Source organism: Corvus hawaiiensis, chromosome 23 (assembly GCF_020740725.1).
Source record: "Corvus hawaiiensis isolate bCorHaw1 chromosome 23, bCorHaw1.pri.cur, whole genome shotgun sequence".
Lineage (NCBI taxonomy): Eukaryota > Metazoa > Chordata > Aves > Passeriformes > Corvidae > Corvus > Corvus hawaiiensis.
Window position 1 is genome coordinate 6,367,737 of NC_063235.1, and position 20,857 is coordinate 6,388,593.

Consider the following 20,857-nt stretch of genomic DNA (forward strand, 5'->3'; position numbering starts at 1 on the left):
AGAGGGAAGAATTCCTTCCCAATATCCAATCTAAAGCTACCTTTCCTCAGCTTAAACCCATTTCCTCTCATCCTGTCACTCCATGCCCTTGTCCAAAGTCCCCTCTCCAGGTTTCTTGTAGTTCCAGTAGGTCCCAAGCCCCCCCTCCTCTCCTCTGCTCCCCTCCCAGGGGGGATTATGGCACAGCCCCATGCGTCCCAGCACTGCCAGCAAAGCTTTGAAGCGCAGCCCTGGTAACGGAGCCTCCGCTGCAGGAATGGGGAAACGCCGGGACAGGGAGATCTCCGCCTCCGTGACTCGCTGGTCTGGGCAGAACGGGGAAAACAAGGCAGCTTTTTATGAAAGGGCATCTCCAGGCAGGGAGCAGGGTGGGTTTGCCCTGTGGTCCCAAGATCTTTGCCCTCTCGCCTGTTGCTCCAGCCCAGCAGCCAAAGGGTTATTCCCACCGGCGTGGGTGGAAGCTGTTCCCACAGAGCCATCCCACAGCTCCCGTAAGGACCAACACCGAGGGACAGCGACGACTCCCAGTCAGAGCTGGGCAATTCCCAGTTCAGGGGAGGTGGAAGGTGGGTTCATGTACCCCCCTGACTCCTGGCGAGGGGCCAGGCCCTAAACACGAACCTTCTGGAGCACGTCCCCAGGAGCTGGCCCAGCTCGGAGCTGCCTCTTGGCTTCCTCCGGCAGCCAGCGGGGCCGTGAGCGGCTCCACAGCCGCCCCGTTGAGTCACGGCTTCGTTGGTGGCCTCGGTTGGTGCGGGGTGGCCCTGGGTGCGCTCGGGGGGGACCATTTTAGGCACCGGTGACAGAGGCATCAGCAACCGCGGCTAAAAATAGCGGTGTCGAAGGGACGAGCTGCTTGGGCTGCTCAAATCCTGGCACGGTGCTGATAGCAAGTGCCCTTTGCTTGTTCTCCTGCCACCAGGTCCCCTTATCTGTCCTTCCAGCCCCGGGTGTTTCTGTCACCCTGTCACCAGGTCCCCTGCCCTGACATTTTATCCCCCTGGGGTGGCTGCAGGTCCCTGCTCGGGGTTGTTGGTGCCTGTTCCGCCCTCCAGGAAGGGTGTAAAACCAAACGTGCTGCAGAGGAGCTCCCAGCTGGGATCCCTGACGGCCAACGCCACAGCACAGACCTGGATTTGTGTGGTCCCCACACACCGGGACCTGCAGGGTTTTCACTGCACTTCAGAGCGCTCCTGGGTTTCTGCTTGCCCTCCCTAAGGAGTTGCAGTCATCCTCTAGACCTGACATTCCTGCTGGATCGTTCATCAGTTTTGGATTCACCTTGCTAGGAAGTTCCCAAGGCCAGGTCGGACGGGGCTTGGAACAACCTGGGATAGTGGCAGGTGTCCCTGCCCGTGGCTGGGGGTGGCACTGGATGAGCTTTAAGGTCCCTTCCAACCCAAACCAGTCTGGGATGTTGTGATTCTGTCACAGTGATGGGGAAACTGAGGCAGGGAGGTGTCACAACTTCCCTGGTGCACATGGAGGACCAGGAGAGCAGAGACCACTTTCTGCCTGCCCTCCCTGCCATGGTGTCAGGGGTGTCCCCCCCTTCCCAAGACACCCCACAAGCTCTCAGGGTTAAATCCTGGATTTATCATGAAAAGCAGCTCCTGCTATTCAGGGCTGTGATTACCTCGGGAACATCTGTGCTGACAATTGCTGAGTGGCAGCACAATTCCCACCAGCTCTGCCTCCGCCTCCTCCTCCTCCACAGGCTTGATTTCAAAGCACGCTCCCTGCAAAGCCCTGCCGTGCCTGATGAAGGGAAAAGCTTGGAAAACAGGCAGCAGGATCAAAACCTCGGGCTTGCAGCAAAGCAGAGCCAGGCATCCCAAATCCACCTGCACAAACCTCTCCCTGACCCTCCCTGATCTCGGTGTCAACCCTCACAATCAAGGGCTTGGGGTTGTCTTTGCAGCTCTTGGCGTTGCCGTGGACATCCCGACCTCCCAGGACTGGCTGGGCCCACCTGGACATTCCCTGGTGCATCACAGGCTGGAATCTGCGCTGGAATTTGATTTTTTAAATTTTTTTTTCCCCTCCAGGCATCTGGTGGAAGGACACGGCAGGATTGGGGATGGGCTGGGGGAAGGCATTCCAGAGAAGCAGGAACGCTCTGCTGAGAGCCATCCACCCCTTAAATGAACACCCATAGCAGGGATGCTGCCCTGGGGCCTACGGACATTCCTTGGCTATATTTGGTGATGGATGGAGAATTTGTTGCTTCCCCTCAGTCCATCTGTTCCCCTCATTGGCAGGGAGGAGCCAGGGCTGCAGTGTCGCTGCTCGGATGGAGCCGGTACTTCAGCAGCCATGAATTTCCTCCATCGAGCTTCTGCTGCCTCCCACCTGTTGGCTGGGAGAAGATCAGGATGACAAAAGTCTCCTGCCAAGCTGTATTTTTACCCAGGGCTTCATCACGAGCCCAGGTGCCCACAAAAGCCGCTCACGAAGCAGAGGGAGGCGGTTGTATCACGGCACATCCCACCCCTGGAATCCCACCTCTCCCACGAGTCTCCAGTCCCAAACCAGGTGCTTTAATCACATGTTCGGAATTCCCCTGAACCTCAAAACCCCTTTTTCCCTTCTTGTCACCCCCACCCCATCACCATAAAACCTGGGAGGTCCCAAGCAGGGAGCTCAGACCCTGCAGCAGGGAGCCAAACACTCATTGTGAGAACGGAGGCAGCTGGGCTGGGACCAACACGATTTATTAGGGAAAAACACCCCGAGGGATTCCACTAACATGGCAAAGAACCACCAGAGGACAACGAAGTGAAACCCACAGCAACAACACACAGCAGGAAAAGTCCAGTTATCAGCCAGGACAGCACGAGAGGCCCGACCCCGCTGGCCCTCCCAGCCCGAGGGGACACAAGGGAAGTACCCGAGTCCTTGTCTTCCAGTTGTAGTGATGGAGGAGGAAAAAAAAAACCCTAACAAAACAGAGGAAGCCACGTGTAGAAAAGCAAAAGGGGCAGCCATGATGGGAATGGAAAATCCTCCCTGCTTGGGAAGGATTCGGGGAGGTCTGGCTCACCTGGGGCCCATTTCCCAGGCCCCACATCTCCCAGGGAGCCCCTAAGCTGCCCTGGCAGCAGGAGGAGCCGAAGCAGGGTCACCAAACCCCTGCCCCCAGCTTGCATCCAGCTCCCTGTGCACCTCAGGGCCTGGGGAGGCAGCAGGACTCTGCTAAAATCTGCCCCAAAACCAGAAGCCAGCGCTTCCCTGGAGCTAACAGCATTCCTAGGCAGGGCACGCACCTCCCGCTGCCAGCCCAGCCCTGCCAACACCAGCGTTACCTCTGGATCGTCCCATGGGCACATCCCCGTGTGCCCGACCCCCCTGGCACCCTGCCCCGTTCCCGAGGGCTGCCTGACGATCCCATTCCTCCTGCAACATCCTCTCCCCTGCACAAGCCAGGCTTGGCTGGGCTTCCGCGATCTTCAGGAAACACCTTGGAAATGTTTACTGGGAGGCCAGGCTGTGCTCCCCCTCCCAGCTGCCAGAAAGGTCTCCAAGGTCCAGTTCAGATCCCAAAATCTTGGGTTCACGTTAAACAAGACGAGACCTTTCTACAAACCTGAATGCTGGCGGGTGCGGTACTCGGAAACTCATTTCTCCCAAGATTTTTTGGTTTGGATTGTAGACCTTCCTCCGAGGTGTTTGTCGCCCAGATGTGACAGTTAAGTCTGTCAAAAGAATTTTTGGGGGGGGGAAAGAAGTGCAATTCGCTTTTCACTGCTAGAGCAGGATTTAGTGCAATGAGAAAAGTCTCCTGAGCCATCAGTCTCCTGAAGGCATCACCAGCTCGGTTATTTCTGTATTCCTCAAACGGGTGATGACTACAGCTCCAGCCTCACTGTTTGAGCTGAGACTTCCCTGGAAAGAGCCAGACACTCAACTTGGAAAATTGCAGCCCGTGGAGTTTGCAGAAAACTGTCTGATAATATTGAGCATCCTTCCTGCTCAGCCGTGGGGTGTCGTGCAAAAAGAAAAATGGAGGAAAAAAAAGAACCCACAAGGAAGAAATAATCTTTACATTTTCCTCCCGAGCGTCTCCTTTGGGACAGGGCTTTGAGCAGAAATGTCAGCGTGATTTTCACACCGTTTTCTCTCCGATTGATTTCCCATCCTGTTTTTTAATCAGAGATTTGGTTCTCTCACAGCATCGTTAACAGAGGTGTCTATTTTAGGAAGCACCAGCGGTTTTAAGAAGCTGAGGAGAAAAAGATTATCAACTCATATGGGCTCAGCCTAGAAAGGGAGAAAAAAAATCCTTTAATTGAAATCCCCAGGCTGAAGTTCTCTGCAGATTTACCTAAATGGACTTCAAATGATGTCCCTAATATATCAGGGCCTGCTTTCAACTTAATTCAAGCCCTGGCCATGTGTCTGCAGCCCTTGGACAAGCTGGGCTTTGGATGCCTTGCTGAGATCATTAGTTTTAAGTGCTAAATCATGCAAGTGTGAAACCCAAATATAAAAACCTGGGCCAACAATACACCAGCCCAAAGCTCCAAGCAGGAAACAGAATTTTTTTTGTTTTGGTTTTTTTTGCTTGTTTTTTTCAAATATGTCAAAGTATTTGTTTGTATTTTTCCAAATTTAAGCTGGCAAAATCTTGGCGAAAGGACGGACACTGAGTATTCTCTGGTTGGGGAGCAGCAGCTGGGGCTGTGAAGGAACAATATCACAGTTTAATTTTAGTTAAAAGAGACAAAATTTTGTTTCAAAGCTGCTCAGAAGGTTTTTGGGCGCTCCCAACTTTCCAATTCAACAGTTCAGCCTAAACATTTGCTTGGGAAGCCAGAATGCTTTGGGATTCACGTGGGGTTTTAAATAAAGAGGTTAAACCCGCCCGGCACAAAGATCCCACACAGGGCAGACCCATCCTCGAGGGATTTCGCCTGAAGCGAGCGCGGAGCGCGTGGACGAGCTGGGAAAACGTCTCCTGGCACAGAGGAGCCTCCAGCCCCACGAGGAACAGCGACAACGCCGCAAGACCCCGACGAACAGAGGCATTAAGGAAGCTTTTCCTCCTCTCTCCCTGCCCGACTGCGGGCTGAACTCCCGTTCCCAGCACCGACGCTCCCTGCCCTGCGCGCCACGGCCCACGGGGGGTGGGGGTGATGTCCATGCCGGGGGCTGTGGGGACCACCCAGCCCCACTATTTGCTGTTGGGGGTCTGCTGCTTCTCCTGCGCCGGCCGCTTGTGCTTCTGGGCCACGCCGTAGGGGACGTGGGCGGCCACGGTGCCCATCTCCTGGGCTCCCTCCACGTGGAACATCTGGTCGTCGAAGAAGATGTGGGGCCGGATCTTCCTCAGCAGCGGCCCCTTGGGAGCCCCGGCCAGGAACAGAGCCTCGTCCGTCTCCAGGCCCCAGCTGCGCAGAGTCTTTAGGGCCCGGGCCCCCGAGCTGGCCGCGCTCCGCGCCGTCACCAGGTACGTGCGGATGGGACACTCCAGCCGCAGCCCCTTGGAGTAGAACTTCTTCTGCAGCTTCCCCAGCGCCTCCAGGAAGCCCTTCAGGGGGCCCTGTTGGAGCAAGGAGATGCCCCCGTGCCATCCTTCCAATCCCAGACATGCTGGATAATCCCTTCACCCTGTGAGCCCCCCAAAAATGACCCCACAGCCACCCCCGGGCCAGCAGCTGCTGCCCTACCCCACCTCGCACCCCCTCTGGCTTGATCCCAGAGTTGGGAGCGTCCCCACGAGGGCTGCCTCTGTCCCAGAGCCTTTCCCTGCCCTCAGCCCAGCTCTACCTGTGCCAGGGGCTTGTTCTCATGAGCCTTTTCGTGCTCGAAGAACATGTCCAGGCCGTGAGCCTTCACGATCTGCTCCGACTCATCCGAGAAGAGCACGGCGTCCCCATCGAAGGCCACCCGCAGCTGCTTCTCCGACACCTCCAGGTCCCTGCTGGGGCTGAAGATGGTGGCTGCAGCGATCCCTGAGGATGAGGCAAGAGGTGGCAGTTATCCAAGGATCCGTCCCCGTGGCTCGGCCGCTGAGGAGCAGAGCAAAACACGCCGGGCTGGAAGCAAAACGCCGCGAGGAAACGCGCCCGGGAGCACCTGCGGCTCGGCCCCGAGACCTCCCACCGCAAAAACAAAGCCCCAGATGACAAATCACCCTTTGCATACAGGAATTAAGGAGGAAAACCACCGCCTTTGCCTCGGGAGAGCTGTGGAGCTGCAGGAAAGGCTCATTTCTATGGAAACTGGAGGCTCTTTGGAGCATCAGAGATGCGGGGCAAGGCAAACCCTAAGTGCACGTGGGCTTAGGGACACGGATATTGCAGATATCCTTCCTGGGATCAACCCCCTGAGGGCTCCAGGCTCCCCCCGCTGCCCCCCGCCACGAGCTGGACCCCAGACTCACCCTCTTCAATGGCCCCACTCACTTTCTCGGCGTCGGAGGAGAGGTAGAGGTTGGTGTGATAGGCCTTGAGGTAACAGATGGGGCTGTTCCCTCCCGTCATGCAGAACCTCTCGATGAACAGATCTGAGGGCAAGAGGCACCGCAGGGTGAGCCTGGCTGCCCCCCAAACCCAGCCTTGCTGCTGGAAGGAGCGGGGTTAATTTTGGTCAGCAGCCAGAGCCCCTTCCCACCAGCCAGCCCCCAGAAAATCCGGGAGAAGCAGGAAAAAGGGGAGAAAACGTTTCCTTTTCTCGGTGCCAAGCAGTGACACCACCCAAAAGCCACCAAGGACAGCTTTGTCCCCATCTTACCGTAGTGGTTGATGCTGTTGATCAAGCGAACCCCGACCTGGGCGTGGTTGTTGGTCATGAGGACGATGTCGAAGAGCTCCTCGCTGTCGGGGTAGAGCTCACGGAGCTGAGCGTTCACCGCTTCCAGCGCCTGCAGCACCCCAGGGACAGCGGGGTGGGTGTCAGCCAGCCCCCTCCCAGGTGTGGCCCTGACCCATCCCACCCAGAACACTCCTGCTCACCAAAACCCCGACCCCAGCTACGCCCCGAGCCAAGCTGATACCAGCTGGGAAAAAACAGATTCATTTTTGGGGGGGAAAAAAACCCACCTAGCTACTCTTCTGTTTTCAAACACGAAAGGTTTTGAGTAATTAAATGAGGATAAATCAACTCCAAGTTGCAGGTTAAGTGTTTTTCAAGCAATCAGAAACAAGTCTCGCCCCACAGAGCTGATTAATTTATTCATTGGGAACGGGTTCCAGCACCCAAAACTGCATGAACTGCAGCAGGAGTGAGAAAATATTTTTCAAGTTCAAAATGCCTCATTTCAACACGTCAGAATTAGAAATCGGCCGACTCGGGAGCAAGGCTAAACTCAGCCAATTTACAAGAATAACTAAATTGTAATAATAATCATAATTTAAAAAAAAAAAAAAAAAGACAATTCCCTAAAGGGAAACTTTAAATGCGATCCAAGGAGATGATTTGTTCAATTCTTGGGCTCAAGATGGAAAATCCAGCCCTGGAAGCAGCACATCACTTGCTGGGAGGTTTTTTTTGCCCTCTGTTTGCTCCGTGGCTCCATCCCTCCTGCTCGTGTCCACCCTGTCCCCACACGAACTCTGTCCTCTCCCCAAAATTTTTGGGGACCACAGTGCTGTGGCTGCTCACCTTGACGAAGGGGAAGGCGGCCCCGGGCAGGAAGGGCTCGTTCTCGTGGTCCAGCTGATATTTCACGTAGGCCTCCACCCCCTGCTCCGTGTAGATCTTCTGCTCCTCCTCCATGCGGAACAGCGCCCGCGAGGACACGGCGATGGTGATGGCATTCTCGGGCTTTGGCTGTGGGCAGAGAGGGGAAATCAGAGAGGCAGCCCCTGCTCCCAGCCCAGGGTGGCACCAGCTCACTCCCAGCGTGAAAGGCCACGGGGTGGGTGACACCACTGAAGTGATCTGGAGAGCAACAGAGCAGCTGCACCCCCGTCCTTCAACAGATGAAGCCCTGATGCTCCATCCCCACACATTCGGGACACCTCAGATCCCATTCCCAAGCCCTCCCGCTGAAAACAGGTTCCCAGAACCCGGGCAGACCCTGCTGGAGCCCACGAAGAAGGGATTTGTGTGGCTTTTCCCACCCCCCAGCCAGGAAAAAGCCGCGCTCTGCGGCTGAGCCAGATCCGCATCCCGTGATGCCGTCCAGATGTGACAAACAGCCCGTGCCAGCTCAGCTCCTCTGAACACTCCATACAGTTATCGTGGGTGGAAACATGACAAACAGGTGGTGCAAGCAATGATTTATGAGTCATTGTTATTCACGTTCGAGGGCTCGATCCAAAATCCAAATCCAAAACCTCCTCCAGCTGAAGGCGCCTCCAGAGGGACCTGGCAGGGACAGAGGGGATGGCGGGAAAGTCAAGCTCATCTTGACCCCCACTCGTCCTCCATCTCCCCTTGGAGGGCAGGGAGGGTGTTAATCCCCGTCCCTCACTCACAAGCACAAAAATAACTTAATTACTGATGGCCAGTGAGGAATCCTGGCTGCCAGGACAGCAAATCCTACGGAGGGACACTGGCACAGGGAGCCCTGTCCCCTACAGAGGAGTCCAGGGAGCAGGACGGGGCTCAGGGGCTCCCTGGGAGCTCAGGGATGTGTTCCTGCGAAATCCAGGCTGGCAGCGCTGCAGGAGCACCTCGCCCCTGCTCCCCTGTGATTTCCAGGATCCTCTGTGATTTCCAGGATCCTCTGTGCCGGGTTATCCGTGAGTAATCCTCCAGCAATGCCACTTGCCCAGGGTGGAGGGTGCCTCCTCCAGCTGCTCCGCACATCCAGCTGCTCCAAAGTCCAAGCTCCCACCCTGCCTAGGGCTGAGCTTTACGGGGAGCAGCAGCCTGGCAAGGCCGAGCTGCCCAGTCCGCACCTCACCGGGGATTCGCTCCCCGCAGGGCTGGGCTCGCCCTGGGGCTCGCTCTGCCCCCAGCCCCACCCCGGGATGAGTCAGTGGGAGCCTCCACGCCATGCCCAGCGCCAGGTCCATCCCAGGCACTTCTCCAAAGGCTGCATCCTTCCCCAAAATCCCCCAAATCCCCAGCAAAGCGATTAAACAGCGAGCGATTAGGACGAGACACAGATTAGCTGGGGCTGAGAACATCACTGCGGCCACAGGGATCCCTTTCCCGCTGCGTTTGCAGGGAAACCGGATCCCGTTGGGAAGTGGCTCTCTTAGGAAAGCAAGGGAACAACCCCCAGCACAGGCAGGACCTGACCCACGACACCAGCACCGCTCCAAGTGAGCCACAGCCAGGTCCCCGAGGAGCATCAGCTTTTAACTGGTCACGGGCCAAGCCTTGGCCCCTCAGCTCATTAATTAATAACCCCGGTGTCATGGGCCATTTATTAGCTGAAACTATTAATAACTATGAAAGGTCTTGGGACATCCGGTCATTAGCTGGAGTCCTGCTGCTCCATCCTGCTCTCAGATCCCTGCGGTGCCGGGTACACAGGAAAGCTCCCAGGTGTTTGCTCCCTGGTCCTGGAGCAGGGTCAGCCCTGGAGGGAGATTCCCAGCAGAGAAAACAGGTCAGCAGCCCAAATGTAACAGCACTGAGGCGTGTTCAAGGGGCTGAGAAGGATGTTTGGGGCCACAAGCCAAGCCGGGTGCCCAGAGGGAATTTCCCTCTCCCTCTCCCCCCCACCGGCGCACACCTTCGGCACCTTGCGCAACAGCGCCGGCTGCTCAAGGTCCCTTCCCCGCCGCCTCCGAAAGGCTCCAGCCCTCCGGGAGGTTCATTTAAGAGGCAATAAACACAGCAATAAAAATAACCCTCAGCTCGGGGCCTGACTCTGCCCCAGCGTGGGCTGCTGGAGCCCCGGGTGCCTGCGGGCAGGGAGCTTCTGGGAATGGGACCTGATGGATCCTGCCAAGGAAGATTTGCACCTTTTGGAGCAATCGGGGCAGGAAAGTCTCACGCGGGTGCTAACGCGGCTCCCAGCTCCGGCTGGGCTGGAACGGCCCCGCTGTTCTCTGGGAAATGCTGACATTTGAAAAATGAGGCGATTTCTGCGCTGCGAGGAGGGATCTGCATTTTGACATTTCTTTGAAGTGGAGGTTTCATTTGGAAGCGTTCCCTCCCCGAGGTGGTTTGGATGCCTCTCTGTCCCCATTAGTGCTGCAGATGGTCATTACGACGCCCAAAAATGAGCTTTAAAAAGCCTCAGGAACCGCGGCACCTCAAACCCTCCGTCTGAGTGCTGCAAACAACCCACCCAACCCCACTTTTCCCCAGAAATTGGGATGTTTCAAGGCAAACACCCTTCTTCTCTAACAGGAAATGCGTGCATGGGAGGGGTCCCACTCCCAGTCCTGGCTGGGATGGATTTGATCCCACAGCCCCCATCCCACCACAGCCTCCTGCTCCGGCTGCCCCAGCCCCAGAGGGCTCGGGCTGAATCACAAACTCTGTTTTCCCCTCAGAGCAGCATCCAAGGTCAGCCAAGGTCAGTGAAAGCTCATCCAGCACAAGTCCAGGCTCCTCTCAGCTGAATCCAACTGAATTTGCTGCCTGGGGATTCATGGTGAGCTCCTCTCCCTTCCCGCGGGAAGGTCAGATCCAGCCCTGTCCTGAACCTCGAGCAAGAAGTTGATGATGGGTTTAAGAGGAGTGTGAGCAGGGCAGGGTGGGGAAAGGTCCCATCCCAATCCTGGGTCTATCCCTAGGGTCAGCAAGACAGGAGGGACAACCAGGGACATGTCCCACCAGCCCAGCCCTCTGAAGAGGAACATCAGCCCTTGGCACAGCTCCAGGTGGTCCACACGGTCCAAACCCCATCTCAGAAGTGTAAAAGACCTCTCCATCAGGCTCCAGCTCCATCGAGTGCAAACCTCATCCCAGACCCCAAACCCCCCAGTTTTGGGGGGAAGGTGTATTTCAGGAGTGACTGCAAACAGCCCAATTTTCCCCTTGCGGACCCAGCAGCTGGCAGCCTTTAAATCGCTGCTCTAATCAGATGTAAATCCCCAGCAGCCCCCCAAGGATTAGAGGCAGACATTTGGAAATCCCACAGGCTGCCAGGATGCGCGGCAGGACCGTGTCCTCGCACCCACGAGAGCCACAGGTGCCCAAAGTGCCACCCAAGCCCAGCAGCTTCACTGCCACCACCAGCAGGAGCCACAGTGGGGACCCCATTCTGCACCCCTCGATCCTTTCACACTGCCTGGAGCTGGACCCAACCCCGTCCCAAAATCCTGCAGGAATTCTGGCAGCTCTGGGCACTTCCCTGGATGCTGCAGAAGACCAGATTCTTGTGATTAATTCAATATTCAGAGGTGGATTTTGGTCACGGAAAGGGAAGAGGAAGGGTTTGCTCCAGGGTCAAGCGCTGTCCTCACTCCAGCTACAACATCCCAAAAATCAGGCACATGGGAGAGACTGATGGGTCCCGAATGGGTGCCCAGAGGAAGGGAACCAGAAGAAAACCAGCTCCCCCTGGCCCCCCTCGGCGTCACCGGAGAGGCTGGGGGACATTTCCAGCATTGCTGAAGGGTGACAGGTCTCATCGCTGACCTCCCTGGCAGGAGCGGCGCCGGAGCTGCCATGGGAAGAGCTGGGACCACTGCAAAGCAGGAATGCCCCGATAACCCGTTCCCAAAATCACCTTTTCTCCTGCCACCTCGCAGCTCCCACAGCTCCCTCCTGCTCCCTTTGGCCAAGAGGACGGACAGACCCAGCACCCCCAAGGGTGCAGACGGACAACACCAAACCCCATTTCCCGAAGGAAATCCTTCAGGACCCATCGGTCTCACCCATGTGCCCGATTTTTGGGATGTTGTAGCTGGAGTGAGGACAGTGCTTCACCCTGGAGCAAACCTTTCCTCTTCCTTTTCCATGACCAAAATCCACCTCTGGACACTGGATTAATCACGAGAATTTGGTCTTCTGCAGCATCCAGGGAAGTGCCCAGAGCTGCCAGAATTCCTCCCGAGCCCCCTGCTCGGGATCAGATTAAAGTTCAGGGCGACGGCAGGGGTGGTTTTGAGTTTTCCGAGAACATTATTTATACTGCGGAAAAGCGCCCTGCAGCCATCCGTCACCCCGGGGCTGACAGCTGCCTGGCGCTCCGAGGGCAGCTGAGCCGGCTGCCCGCCGGGCACGGAGCCCCCAGCCTGCCCCAGCAGAGGGGCACAGGGCCTGGCATCACCCCCAGCCCCACAGAGAGGGATGGCACAGCCCAGCTGCAGGATCTGAGCGCCCCCGTGCCTCAGTTTCCCCCGCTGGACAGCAGGGATGGGTTACTGGCCACAGAACTGCGAGGAGAGGAAGAGGAGAAGCCTGGGCTGGCATCCATGGGCAGAGCATGGCATGAAAGACAAGTAGCTGCATCCTGCCACCGAGCCGGGCTGTCCCTCTCCTCTGGAAAGGGCAGGGGCAGCAGCGACGGGAGCTGGCAGCGGCTCCAGGACCGGGGGTGGCACTCGGGTCCCCAGCAGGGAACTGCCCCAAGCGAGGGCTTGGACACGTCCCCTCGTGGAGAGCTCACACGCAGAGCTTTGCCACGGAAGGTGCCACCAAGGCGCCCACCTCGCCCCCCACCAGAGCCCCACGTTTCGGGGCTCCCACAGCCCTGAGGGTGGCTGAGGCGGCTCACAGGCTGCAGGGGCAGGGCCAGCTCGCCCCGCGCACAGCCCCAGCCCCGCTCCCCCGCAGCTATTCCAGGGCACGGCCGCACTTCCAGGCGCTCCCGTGTTCAAACCCGGCAGGCTCAGCCCTCGTTAGATAACACAGGCTGTCCCTGTAATCTCCCGGAAAAGGCGAGCCTGGCAGGGGAAGCGACACTCTTGTGACAGCCCGGGCAGGGATTCGGCTCCTGGGCTGTCCCCCGGCTCTGTCAGTGCCACCCCTCCTGTCCCTGGCAGGGCCTCCTCCCTCCTTGGCGCAGGGGACAGGCAGCTCATGGCGCACCGGGCCACTCTGCAAGGGCACCTCAGCCCAGGAGGGACCCAGGAGCGCCACAGGGATCTGCAGGAACCCACAGAGACCGGGGGCATCCGGAGAGACCCCAGGCAACCAGGGGTAACCCAGGGATGCCATGAAGGAGCGCCTGGAGAGAGCCAGGGCGTCCCCAAGGACCTGGATGGAGGCAGGGGATCAAAGAAACACCAGAGACACCATGGGGGACCCCACAGAGCCTGGGGGAGATGGGGAACATGGAGACACTCCGGGGGACCCCAAAGTACGTGGAGGAAAGGGGGCACCGGGAGGGACCCCAGAGAGCCTGGAGGAGATGGGGGACCCACAGACACCCGGGGGGGTTCCACGGGGCAATCCAGAGAAGATGAGGCACCCAGGAGGACCCCGGAGAGCCTGCAGGAGATGGGACACCTGGAGAGCCCCGGGGGCCCCGGCGGGAGATGGGGCTGGCGGGGCGGGGGCTGCGCCGGGAGGAGCGAATCCCCCCGGGGCAGGGAGCGCTGCGCGGCGCCTCGGGGGCTCTCACCGATTTGGGCTTCTTCTTGGGGGCGAGGTTGTCGTAGAAAGCCTTGGCTTCATCCCAGGGCCGGCCCGGAGCCCCGGCGGGGCCCGGCGGCTCCATAGCGCGGCGGCTCCGGGGCACCGGCGGCTCCGGGGCACCGGCGGCTCCGGGGCACCGGCGGCTCCGGTCCGTGCGCGGCGGCGGCTCCGCGCGTCCCGGGAGCTCCCGGAGCCGGGGCCGGCCCGGCGGAACGCGCTTTATAAGGCATCCCATGAAGCTCCGGGGTTTCAGTCCACCGGGACACGGATTAACCTCTTCGGGACCGAGCGCTCCTCGCCGCCGCCGCGCTCCCCCCGGCGATACCGGGGAGCTGCGGGGAACCGAGGAGGGAACCCCCGCTCCAGGGCAGAGCCAGCGCCGGGGGCAGCGAAGCCCCAGGAGCGAAGGGAAGGGGCTGGGGACAAAGGTGGCATCAGCAGAGCCCCGGGAGGACACGGAGCAGGAGGTGATGGGGCAGCCCTGGGGACACCAGCTCCTGCTCGTCCCACGCCGCGGCTCTCTGGGGTTTGGCCATCCTTGGGGAGCACAGGGAACAGCCCGAGGGTGGTCCGTGCTGGGAGCTGGAGAGGATGGAGCAGCCAGGGTGGTGGTAGCAGGGGAGGAGAGAGGCGTGGTGGGACCCTGCTCCGTGGCAGGGTGACCTGTGCCGTTCACTGGTTAATGGAATTAGTGCGGGTGTTAATTAAGGCTCTCCAGCCCCACCAGTGCTGGTGGGAGCAGCCACAGAGCTGCACATTCAACTCAGGATAAAAACTCCACCGCGACCAGCAGACCCCCAGAAGCCCCTGGGGAGCAGGGAGTGCATCCCAGAGACCAAAACCATCAGCCAGGAAGGGGCAAGGGATGGAGGATCTCACCTGGAACAGGGCAGCTCCTGGGGGGAGGTCACAGAACAGGGTTTTACCCAAAGCCCTGTGGTTTCACCCAAATCTCTGTGCTTCAGCTAAAGAACAACCCTCCCTACAGATGACAGCCTTGGGGACCCCCCGTGTCCCTGTCCATGGGACTGATCCAACCCCACCGCGCTCACACCGAGCTCCAAGCGGGAGAGCAGAGCCAGGGGAAGCTGTGTGCTGGTGAGCAGGGCTGGCTCCAGGAATCCCAAACCTTTTGGGAATTCGACATCATTTCAGCCTCACAGAGTTCCTGTCCCCAGGGCCTTTGCAGCTCCCTGCTGGGAAACACCTGAGCCACCTTCGGGGTGGCCCCAGGGAAGCGGGAGCTCGGAGAGCTCCAGAATCACCACCGAGGCTATTCCTGGAGTTCTCTCTAGAGATTTTGAGTTGCTGCCCTTTCAGGCAGCATCCCTGGCACGTCCCCAGCTCCCACAGGGTGGGGACAACCTGCCCCGTTCCCTCTTTGCCGGGCACTGCTGAGCTGCAAACTCACACGTGCGCTCCTGGAAAGCACAGCAGCCGAGCCCGAGGTGCAGAGCTCTCCCCTCAGCAGCACTCCTAAAAATACACTCCCTGCCAGCGTTTTGGCACCCTCCCATCCCCGTGCTCAGGTGCTGGCTGCTGCAAGACACATCAGGGCTGGGGAATTGCAGGATCCAGGTGGGATGGGGTGAGCTGAGAGCCAGCCCTGCTGCCCAGGAGCCAGCCCGGCTGCCCAGGATTGATTACAGAGAAGGATTAAAATTTGGTGAGAGCTCCTTAGCAACAGTCACCGTCTGTGCAGGGTGCTAAGGGAGAAGAACAGCCAGAGGAAAATCTGTGCGGGGAAGATGGGGGTGGAGAAAAGAAGGACAAAGATGCAGTAGGAGCAGGTCCCCAATGGAGCTCAGGACAAAGCCACCAGCCCTGAGGGAAGGGCACAGCCAGGGCCCAGCTCCTGGATGACACATGAAACCCATTTCCAGGGAAATTTAGGGTCTGGGCCTCCCCACCCCAAAAGTGACATTCCCTTCCCCAGAGCTGCCTGCACGACTGAAGGGTTTCACTCCCACCCACCTTCAAGGCTCCCCAGCCCGTGCTGTCCCCAGGGGTTTCTCCATCCCTTGGGGTGCCACAGGCTCAGGTGAGACCCCTAAATGATGCCCAGGAGTGCAGTGTTGTCACCTCACTGTCCCCAGCCAGCTGCCCCCCAATAAACCATTCAGGGGGGACACCACACACGGGGGGCAGTTTATTTTTCCATTAAAAAAATTGGTAACAACTTCACCATCTCCTAACAGACACCACAGCCATCAACACCACAACGTGCAGACTAAACACCAACCTGGGACAATATTCCTGGCCTGGGGCAGGAGGGGTGGGTGCAGCAGGCTGGAAGGGGGGGGAGGAAGGGGACAGATTTGTTTCTTGTGAGCTCAGAGCTTTGCCAGGAGGCTCAGCAGGTACAGGACCCATCCACGCCTCTCCACAGCCCCCACCCAGCACCCAGCTGTCCCCACAGCAGCGCCACACACCCCGGAGCAGCACCAGGACCTGCCTTCCACGGCCACGCTCCTGACCTCGCCTCCAGTTTGGGACCCCAGGTGCCACCTGAGGAAGGTCAGAAATGCTGCAGAGCACCCACGATGCTGCCAGGGCAGCTGTGGAGGTCACCCTCCTGATGGGATGGAAGGTGGCTTCTGGGATCGGGCAGTGGCCACATCCAGGGCTGGCTCTGCACACTTCTGTTCTCCACTAAAGTGTCCTGACCAACCCTGGCTGTTCCCAGCAGGAAAAGTGGAGGTGGAAGAGCTAAAGCCAGTGCAAGACCCTGCCCTGGCCCCTCTGGGGAGCCTTCCAGGGAATTGCCAGTGAAGGAGGGACCAGGAGCAGGACTTGAGACTTTTCAGCCTCCCTGGAGACATCACAAGCCATGAACAGGGCGGGGGGAACAGCAGAAAGGGCACAAAGTTGGTCTCCGTTAGGATCAGGGAATGGGCCAGGTGGAGCAGTGGGGGAAAGCAGGGAGGAGGCAGCAGGGCTGTGGAAACGGCTGGCCCTGGTCAGCCAGGACGCGCCAGAGGCTGCAGGGTGTCCAGCTCCAGGATGGGGGAGCGCTGACAGCACTCAGAGCACCCTGGGAGGGTGTGGAATGGGGACTGCCCGGGATGCAGCCGGAGCAGGGGCAGCAGGAGGAACGGAACGGGATGGGATGTGGCTCATACCTGGGGCCAAACGGGGGAAAAATGGGGATTGAAACCATCACAGGGGGCAGAGTTTGGCTGCAGCCAGTCCAGCCCTGAGCCCCAGGGCTCTATTTCTGCATGTCACACTGCAGGAGCAGGACGATGGAGGGGTCGCTCTTGGCGGCCTCCTTGAACTCCTCCAGGGAGATCTGGTCATCCTTGTCCTTGTCCATCTTTGTGAAGATCTTGTCCACTCGCTGCTGAGGCGTCAGCCCGTCTTGGTTCATCCTCATCATGATCACAGTCCCCACCATCTTGTAAATGGCCTGGAGAAAGATGAGAATGGGAATGAGAGGGAATGTTGGAAGGACAGAAGATCCCAGGGCAAGGCAGGGGACAGGCACAGGATTGCTGCTCATTGGGACCCATTTCTATCAGAGACACATCAAGCACCTTTCAGACAAGGCTCTGGGTAGGAAAACTCATTTTTATGGTGCTAAAAGGGACCCAAGAGCTGTGAAAAGCCTGGAAAAAGCAAACAATCCCTGCTGATTTGAAGCGCCAGTACCTCAATGATCTCCAGCATCTCCAGGCGCGTGATCTTCCCATCCCCGTCCAGGTCGTACATCTCGAAGGCCCAGTTGAGTTTCTGCTCAAAGGTGCCCCTGGAGGTGACAGACAGGGCACAGATGAACTCCCTGAAGTCGATGGTGCCGTCCCCGTTCTTGTCGAAGGTGCGGAAAGCGTGCTGGGCAAACTTGGAGGCGTCTCCGTAGGGGAAAAACTGCGGGAAGGAGAGAGGAGGGATTGAAGTGAGGAGGGAGAAGTTGGCACCGAGGCTGCACCTGAGGTGCTCCAGCCCCCCAGGCAGCACTCAGAACCCACGGCTGGAGCCCACCTTGATGTAGAGCTGCTGGAACTCCTCCAGGTTGAGGATGCCGGTGGGGCAGTCCTTGAGGAAGCCCTTGTACCACTGCTTCAGCTCCTGCTCGCTGAACTCCGTGCTCCTCACCAGGTCATCCAGCATCTCCGGGGCCAGCTTGCTGCTGTGCTTGCCCATGGCTGCCCCTGGAAAGGGAAATCCACACCAGGCTGGAGAAGGATGGTCGTCCCAGGCCCTCCTCCACCCTGGCAGCTGCGTGATCCCGCATCCCTCTTCTCCTTGCTGGAGCTGATCCACCTGGCTGGTGGGTATCCATGTAGGACAGCAGCTGTGGCACCGGGAATGTGGCTGTGGCCTTTGCTGCTGGAGATGTACAGGAGCTCGCTTTGGGCTGCAGGAAAACACTCCAAAAGCAACTGAAAAGTCAGAACTCTTCCCATGGCCTTTACCAGAGCACAACCAGACAATCCTAGAATGGTTTGGGTTGGAAAGGATCTCAGAGACCGTTTAGCTCCAGCCACACTGCCATGGGCAGGGACACCTTCCACCAGACCTTCCCTAGGGATGGGACAGGGAAGAATCTGCCATTAGAGCACATAAAAACCTCCCTGGCAGCATCGGCCTCACGGCATCCAGCTGATCACAGCCATGCCCAACCTGCTCCTGGCCAGCCCTCGGTGAGGACGGGGTCTGGCCAGGGGGCTGCCAGCAGCAGGGAGCCCTGGCAAGGCCCTGGTGTGTGGGCAGGAAGCGGAGCCGCTCCGATACGCGCCGTGCCCGCTCCCACGCAGCCTCGGCTGCCAGCGCCGCTCAGCCGGAGCAGCAGATGGTTCTCCGGGAGCTCCTGCAGCTTCTCTCTCCATGAAGTTGAGGAGAAGTTCACCTGGAGCCCAACCAAGCACCGTCTCCTTTCAGGGGTGTGATGTCCTGGCCGCGTGGGCTCGGGGCACGCGGGGGCACCTTGGGAGGGGTGACGGGGGGTTCCTCGTGCTCCCGGCCAGCCCCGCTCCCGGCGAATCCCACAGGCAGCGGCTCCTTCCTGCCCCATCATCCCACCAGCATCTGTCACCGTCTGCCGCGGCGGCACCGAACCCACCAGCCCTCGGCAGCCGGAGCCGAGGGAATGTCCGGACACCCACGGAGCACAAGGCTTCCCCAGCGACCCCAGCTCGGCTCCACGAGCCCCCCCAGCACCACGGACTGGTTCTAAATTGCTGGCATTGATTACAAACCATGCCAGGCACCGTGCATGGCCAGACCTGCCATGATCCGTGTCCTCCACACCTCCCACAGTCGCCCTGGCAGGAGGATGCAGCCTCTCACCTCAGCCCCCAAAGTGGCCGGGACTCCAGAGCAGCATCCTTTGGTCCACAGTCCTCGATTCCCTTTTCCAAGCAGTGCCCAGCCATGCCAGGGCAGGGAACAGCACCCGAAAGGAACACCACACGCTCACCCCAAAGCACCAACCGATCAGCGGCTGCCGGTCCCAAAACAGGACAGAGGGGCGTCACTACGGGTGTCCCCCCCAGGGCTGCACCCCGGGCAGCACAGAGCACCCCAGCCTCCAGCAGCACCCCTGGATTGGCACCCCAGGGAGCAGGGAAGGGGCTCGGGGGATGGATGGGGGCACGGGGATGCTCTCCCCACCCGCACTAGGGGACAGCTCCGGGCCACCGGCCCCGACACCCGCTGGAAGCGGCTCCCGGGAGCGGCTCCCGGCACCTGCCCCGACGGCGGCTCCGCACCGGGGAGCCGGGTCCCGGCCCCGCGGGTGCGGCTCCAGCCCCGACGGCCCTTACCTGTGGTGCGGCGCGGGCAGGTGGCGGCTCGGCGGGGCCGGGCGGGGCGCGGAGCCGCTGCCGGTACCGGAGGGGCCGCGGTCCAGCCGCCGGCTCAGCCCCCGCCGCTCCCGCCCCTCTTGTAGCCTCGGGCCCCCCGCCCCCCCGGCGGCGACGCTCGTCCATTGGCTGGGAGCGCTGTCAATCAACCGGGAGGGGCCGCGGGGTGGGGGTCGAGGTGGGATATGGGGGGTACAGGGGTGCTGGGACCGGGATGCTGGGGGATACTGGAGGTGGGATGCGGGGGGATGCTCGGACCGGGATGCAGAGGGATGTTGGCAGTGGGATCCCGGGGGATGCTGGCCGCACACTGCACCGGGGACACTGGGACATACCAGTGGCTCATCCCTTGGCAGAGCCGCAGCTGAAGCACAGAGGAGAGAGGGACAAGAAAACCACTTTGATCTCCAGAACCAAACGTGGAATGTTTCCATGGAGATCGCCGAGTGCTTTTCCCGGTGACCTTGGCATCCTGCTGGGATCCCAGTGCCACCCGGGCCCGGCCGCAGCTGCCCCTCTGCAGCTGGAGCCTGCGTGAAGCCTCCGGCCAGCCAGGGCTGCTCCCCATCCCATCCCCAGCGGGGCTGTGGGGTGCCGTGGGGTGCTCAGCCTTTCTCCAAGGGCTCTCAGCTACACCCGCCCTTGCTGCAGGAAGCAGCAGAAACTGCCCCAGCTGGAGATGAGATAGGGCTGGGTTACAAAAATCACAACTATCACAAAAATCGCAGCAGTGGGGCTGCAGGGCTCCATCACCCCGCACCTTGGGGGCAGGAGGGCTGGGATGCCCCACGGCTGGACGTGGCATCCCTGTGCCGTGTCCCTGGGCGGGGCTGGACCCACCTGGAACGAGGTGATTCAGCCCCACGGCTTTGGGTCGCCTCCACAGCCTCTGCTGGGCACGGGACACGGCTCAGTGTGGCCCCAAAGCCTCTCCGTGAGCGTCCCCGAGAGCTGGTGGGGATGAGCCCCCCCCAGCCCCGCTGCCGGTGCTTGGATGTGGAGTAGAGAAGACACCAATTAGCAGCTCTGCAAACCACCCGTGCCCGGCGGGCTCAGGGGGACTGAAAAATTAATGAGGGCTTAATTGAAGCAGCACAGGCTGCCAGGGCTGAGACCGGCCCAGCTCAGCGCATGGGAAGGGGGTGCTGGAGGGGCACGGGGTGGCTGGAAGAGGCAGGGGGGTGCCAGGTGACAGGGATGCCCTTGGGATGAGGATCAGGGTGACTGTGAGGTCCTGGGATGTCCTTTTTGGGGCTCTGGCACCCCGAACCGTGGTGCTGAGACGGTGCGTGGGGGTCATGGAGGGCTGACCACACTGGGCAGCCCTTCCCTCCCCAATCCTGCAGCAGCATCCCCCCAGCTACCACCCGCGGGGACAGAGCTGCCAGGGCCCCGCTGGTTCCTAAAAGCCTCCCCATCCAGCGGCTCCGTGGAATGCGAAGGGCTGCAGCTTCCCCCAGCGGCTACGGGCTGCACCAGCACGGCCCGGGGGCTGTGCCCGATGGGGGGGACCCCACAGCCCCCTCTGCCTCGGGCTGCTGCAGCCGGACCGGGGCTGTGGGGGGCAGGAGTCACTGCTGCTCATCCCAGAATCCCGACAGTCCCTGTCCCACTGC

At 59.9% G+C, this 20,857-nt stretch overlaps 2 protein-coding genes across 2 annotated transcripts; both read right to left on the reverse strand.

Annotated features, from left to right (window-relative positions):
• Positions 1-2,698: 2,698 nt before the first annotated feature.
• On the reverse strand, positions 2,699-13,558 carry NT5C1A (5'-nucleotidase, cytosolic IA). The gene is made up of 6 exons (XM_048326840.1): positions 13,424-13,558; positions 7,606-7,773; positions 6,736-6,865; positions 6,386-6,508; positions 5,770-5,954; positions 2,699-5,542 (listed from the first exon to the last, which is right to left on the reverse strand). Exons 1-6 carry the CDS (start codon positions 13,517-13,519, stop codon positions 5,174-5,176), a joined length of 1,071 nt encoding a protein of 356 aa, XP_048182797.1. The 5' UTR covers positions 13,520-13,558; the 3' UTR covers positions 2,699-5,173.
• A 2,006-nt stretch (positions 13,559-15,564) lies between these two features.
• Positions 15,565-19,294, reverse strand: HPCAL4 (hippocalcin like 4). The gene is made up of 4 exons (XM_048326851.1): positions 19,203-19,294; positions 17,419-17,588; positions 17,089-17,304; positions 15,565-16,846 (listed from the first exon to the last, which is right to left on the reverse strand). Exons 2-4 carry the CDS (start codon positions 17,578-17,580, stop codon positions 16,649-16,651), a joined length of 576 nt encoding a protein of 191 aa, XP_048182808.1. The 5' UTR covers positions 17,581-17,588; positions 19,203-19,294; the 3' UTR covers positions 15,565-16,648.
• Between the last annotated feature and the right edge of the window lie 1,563 nt (positions 19,295-20,857).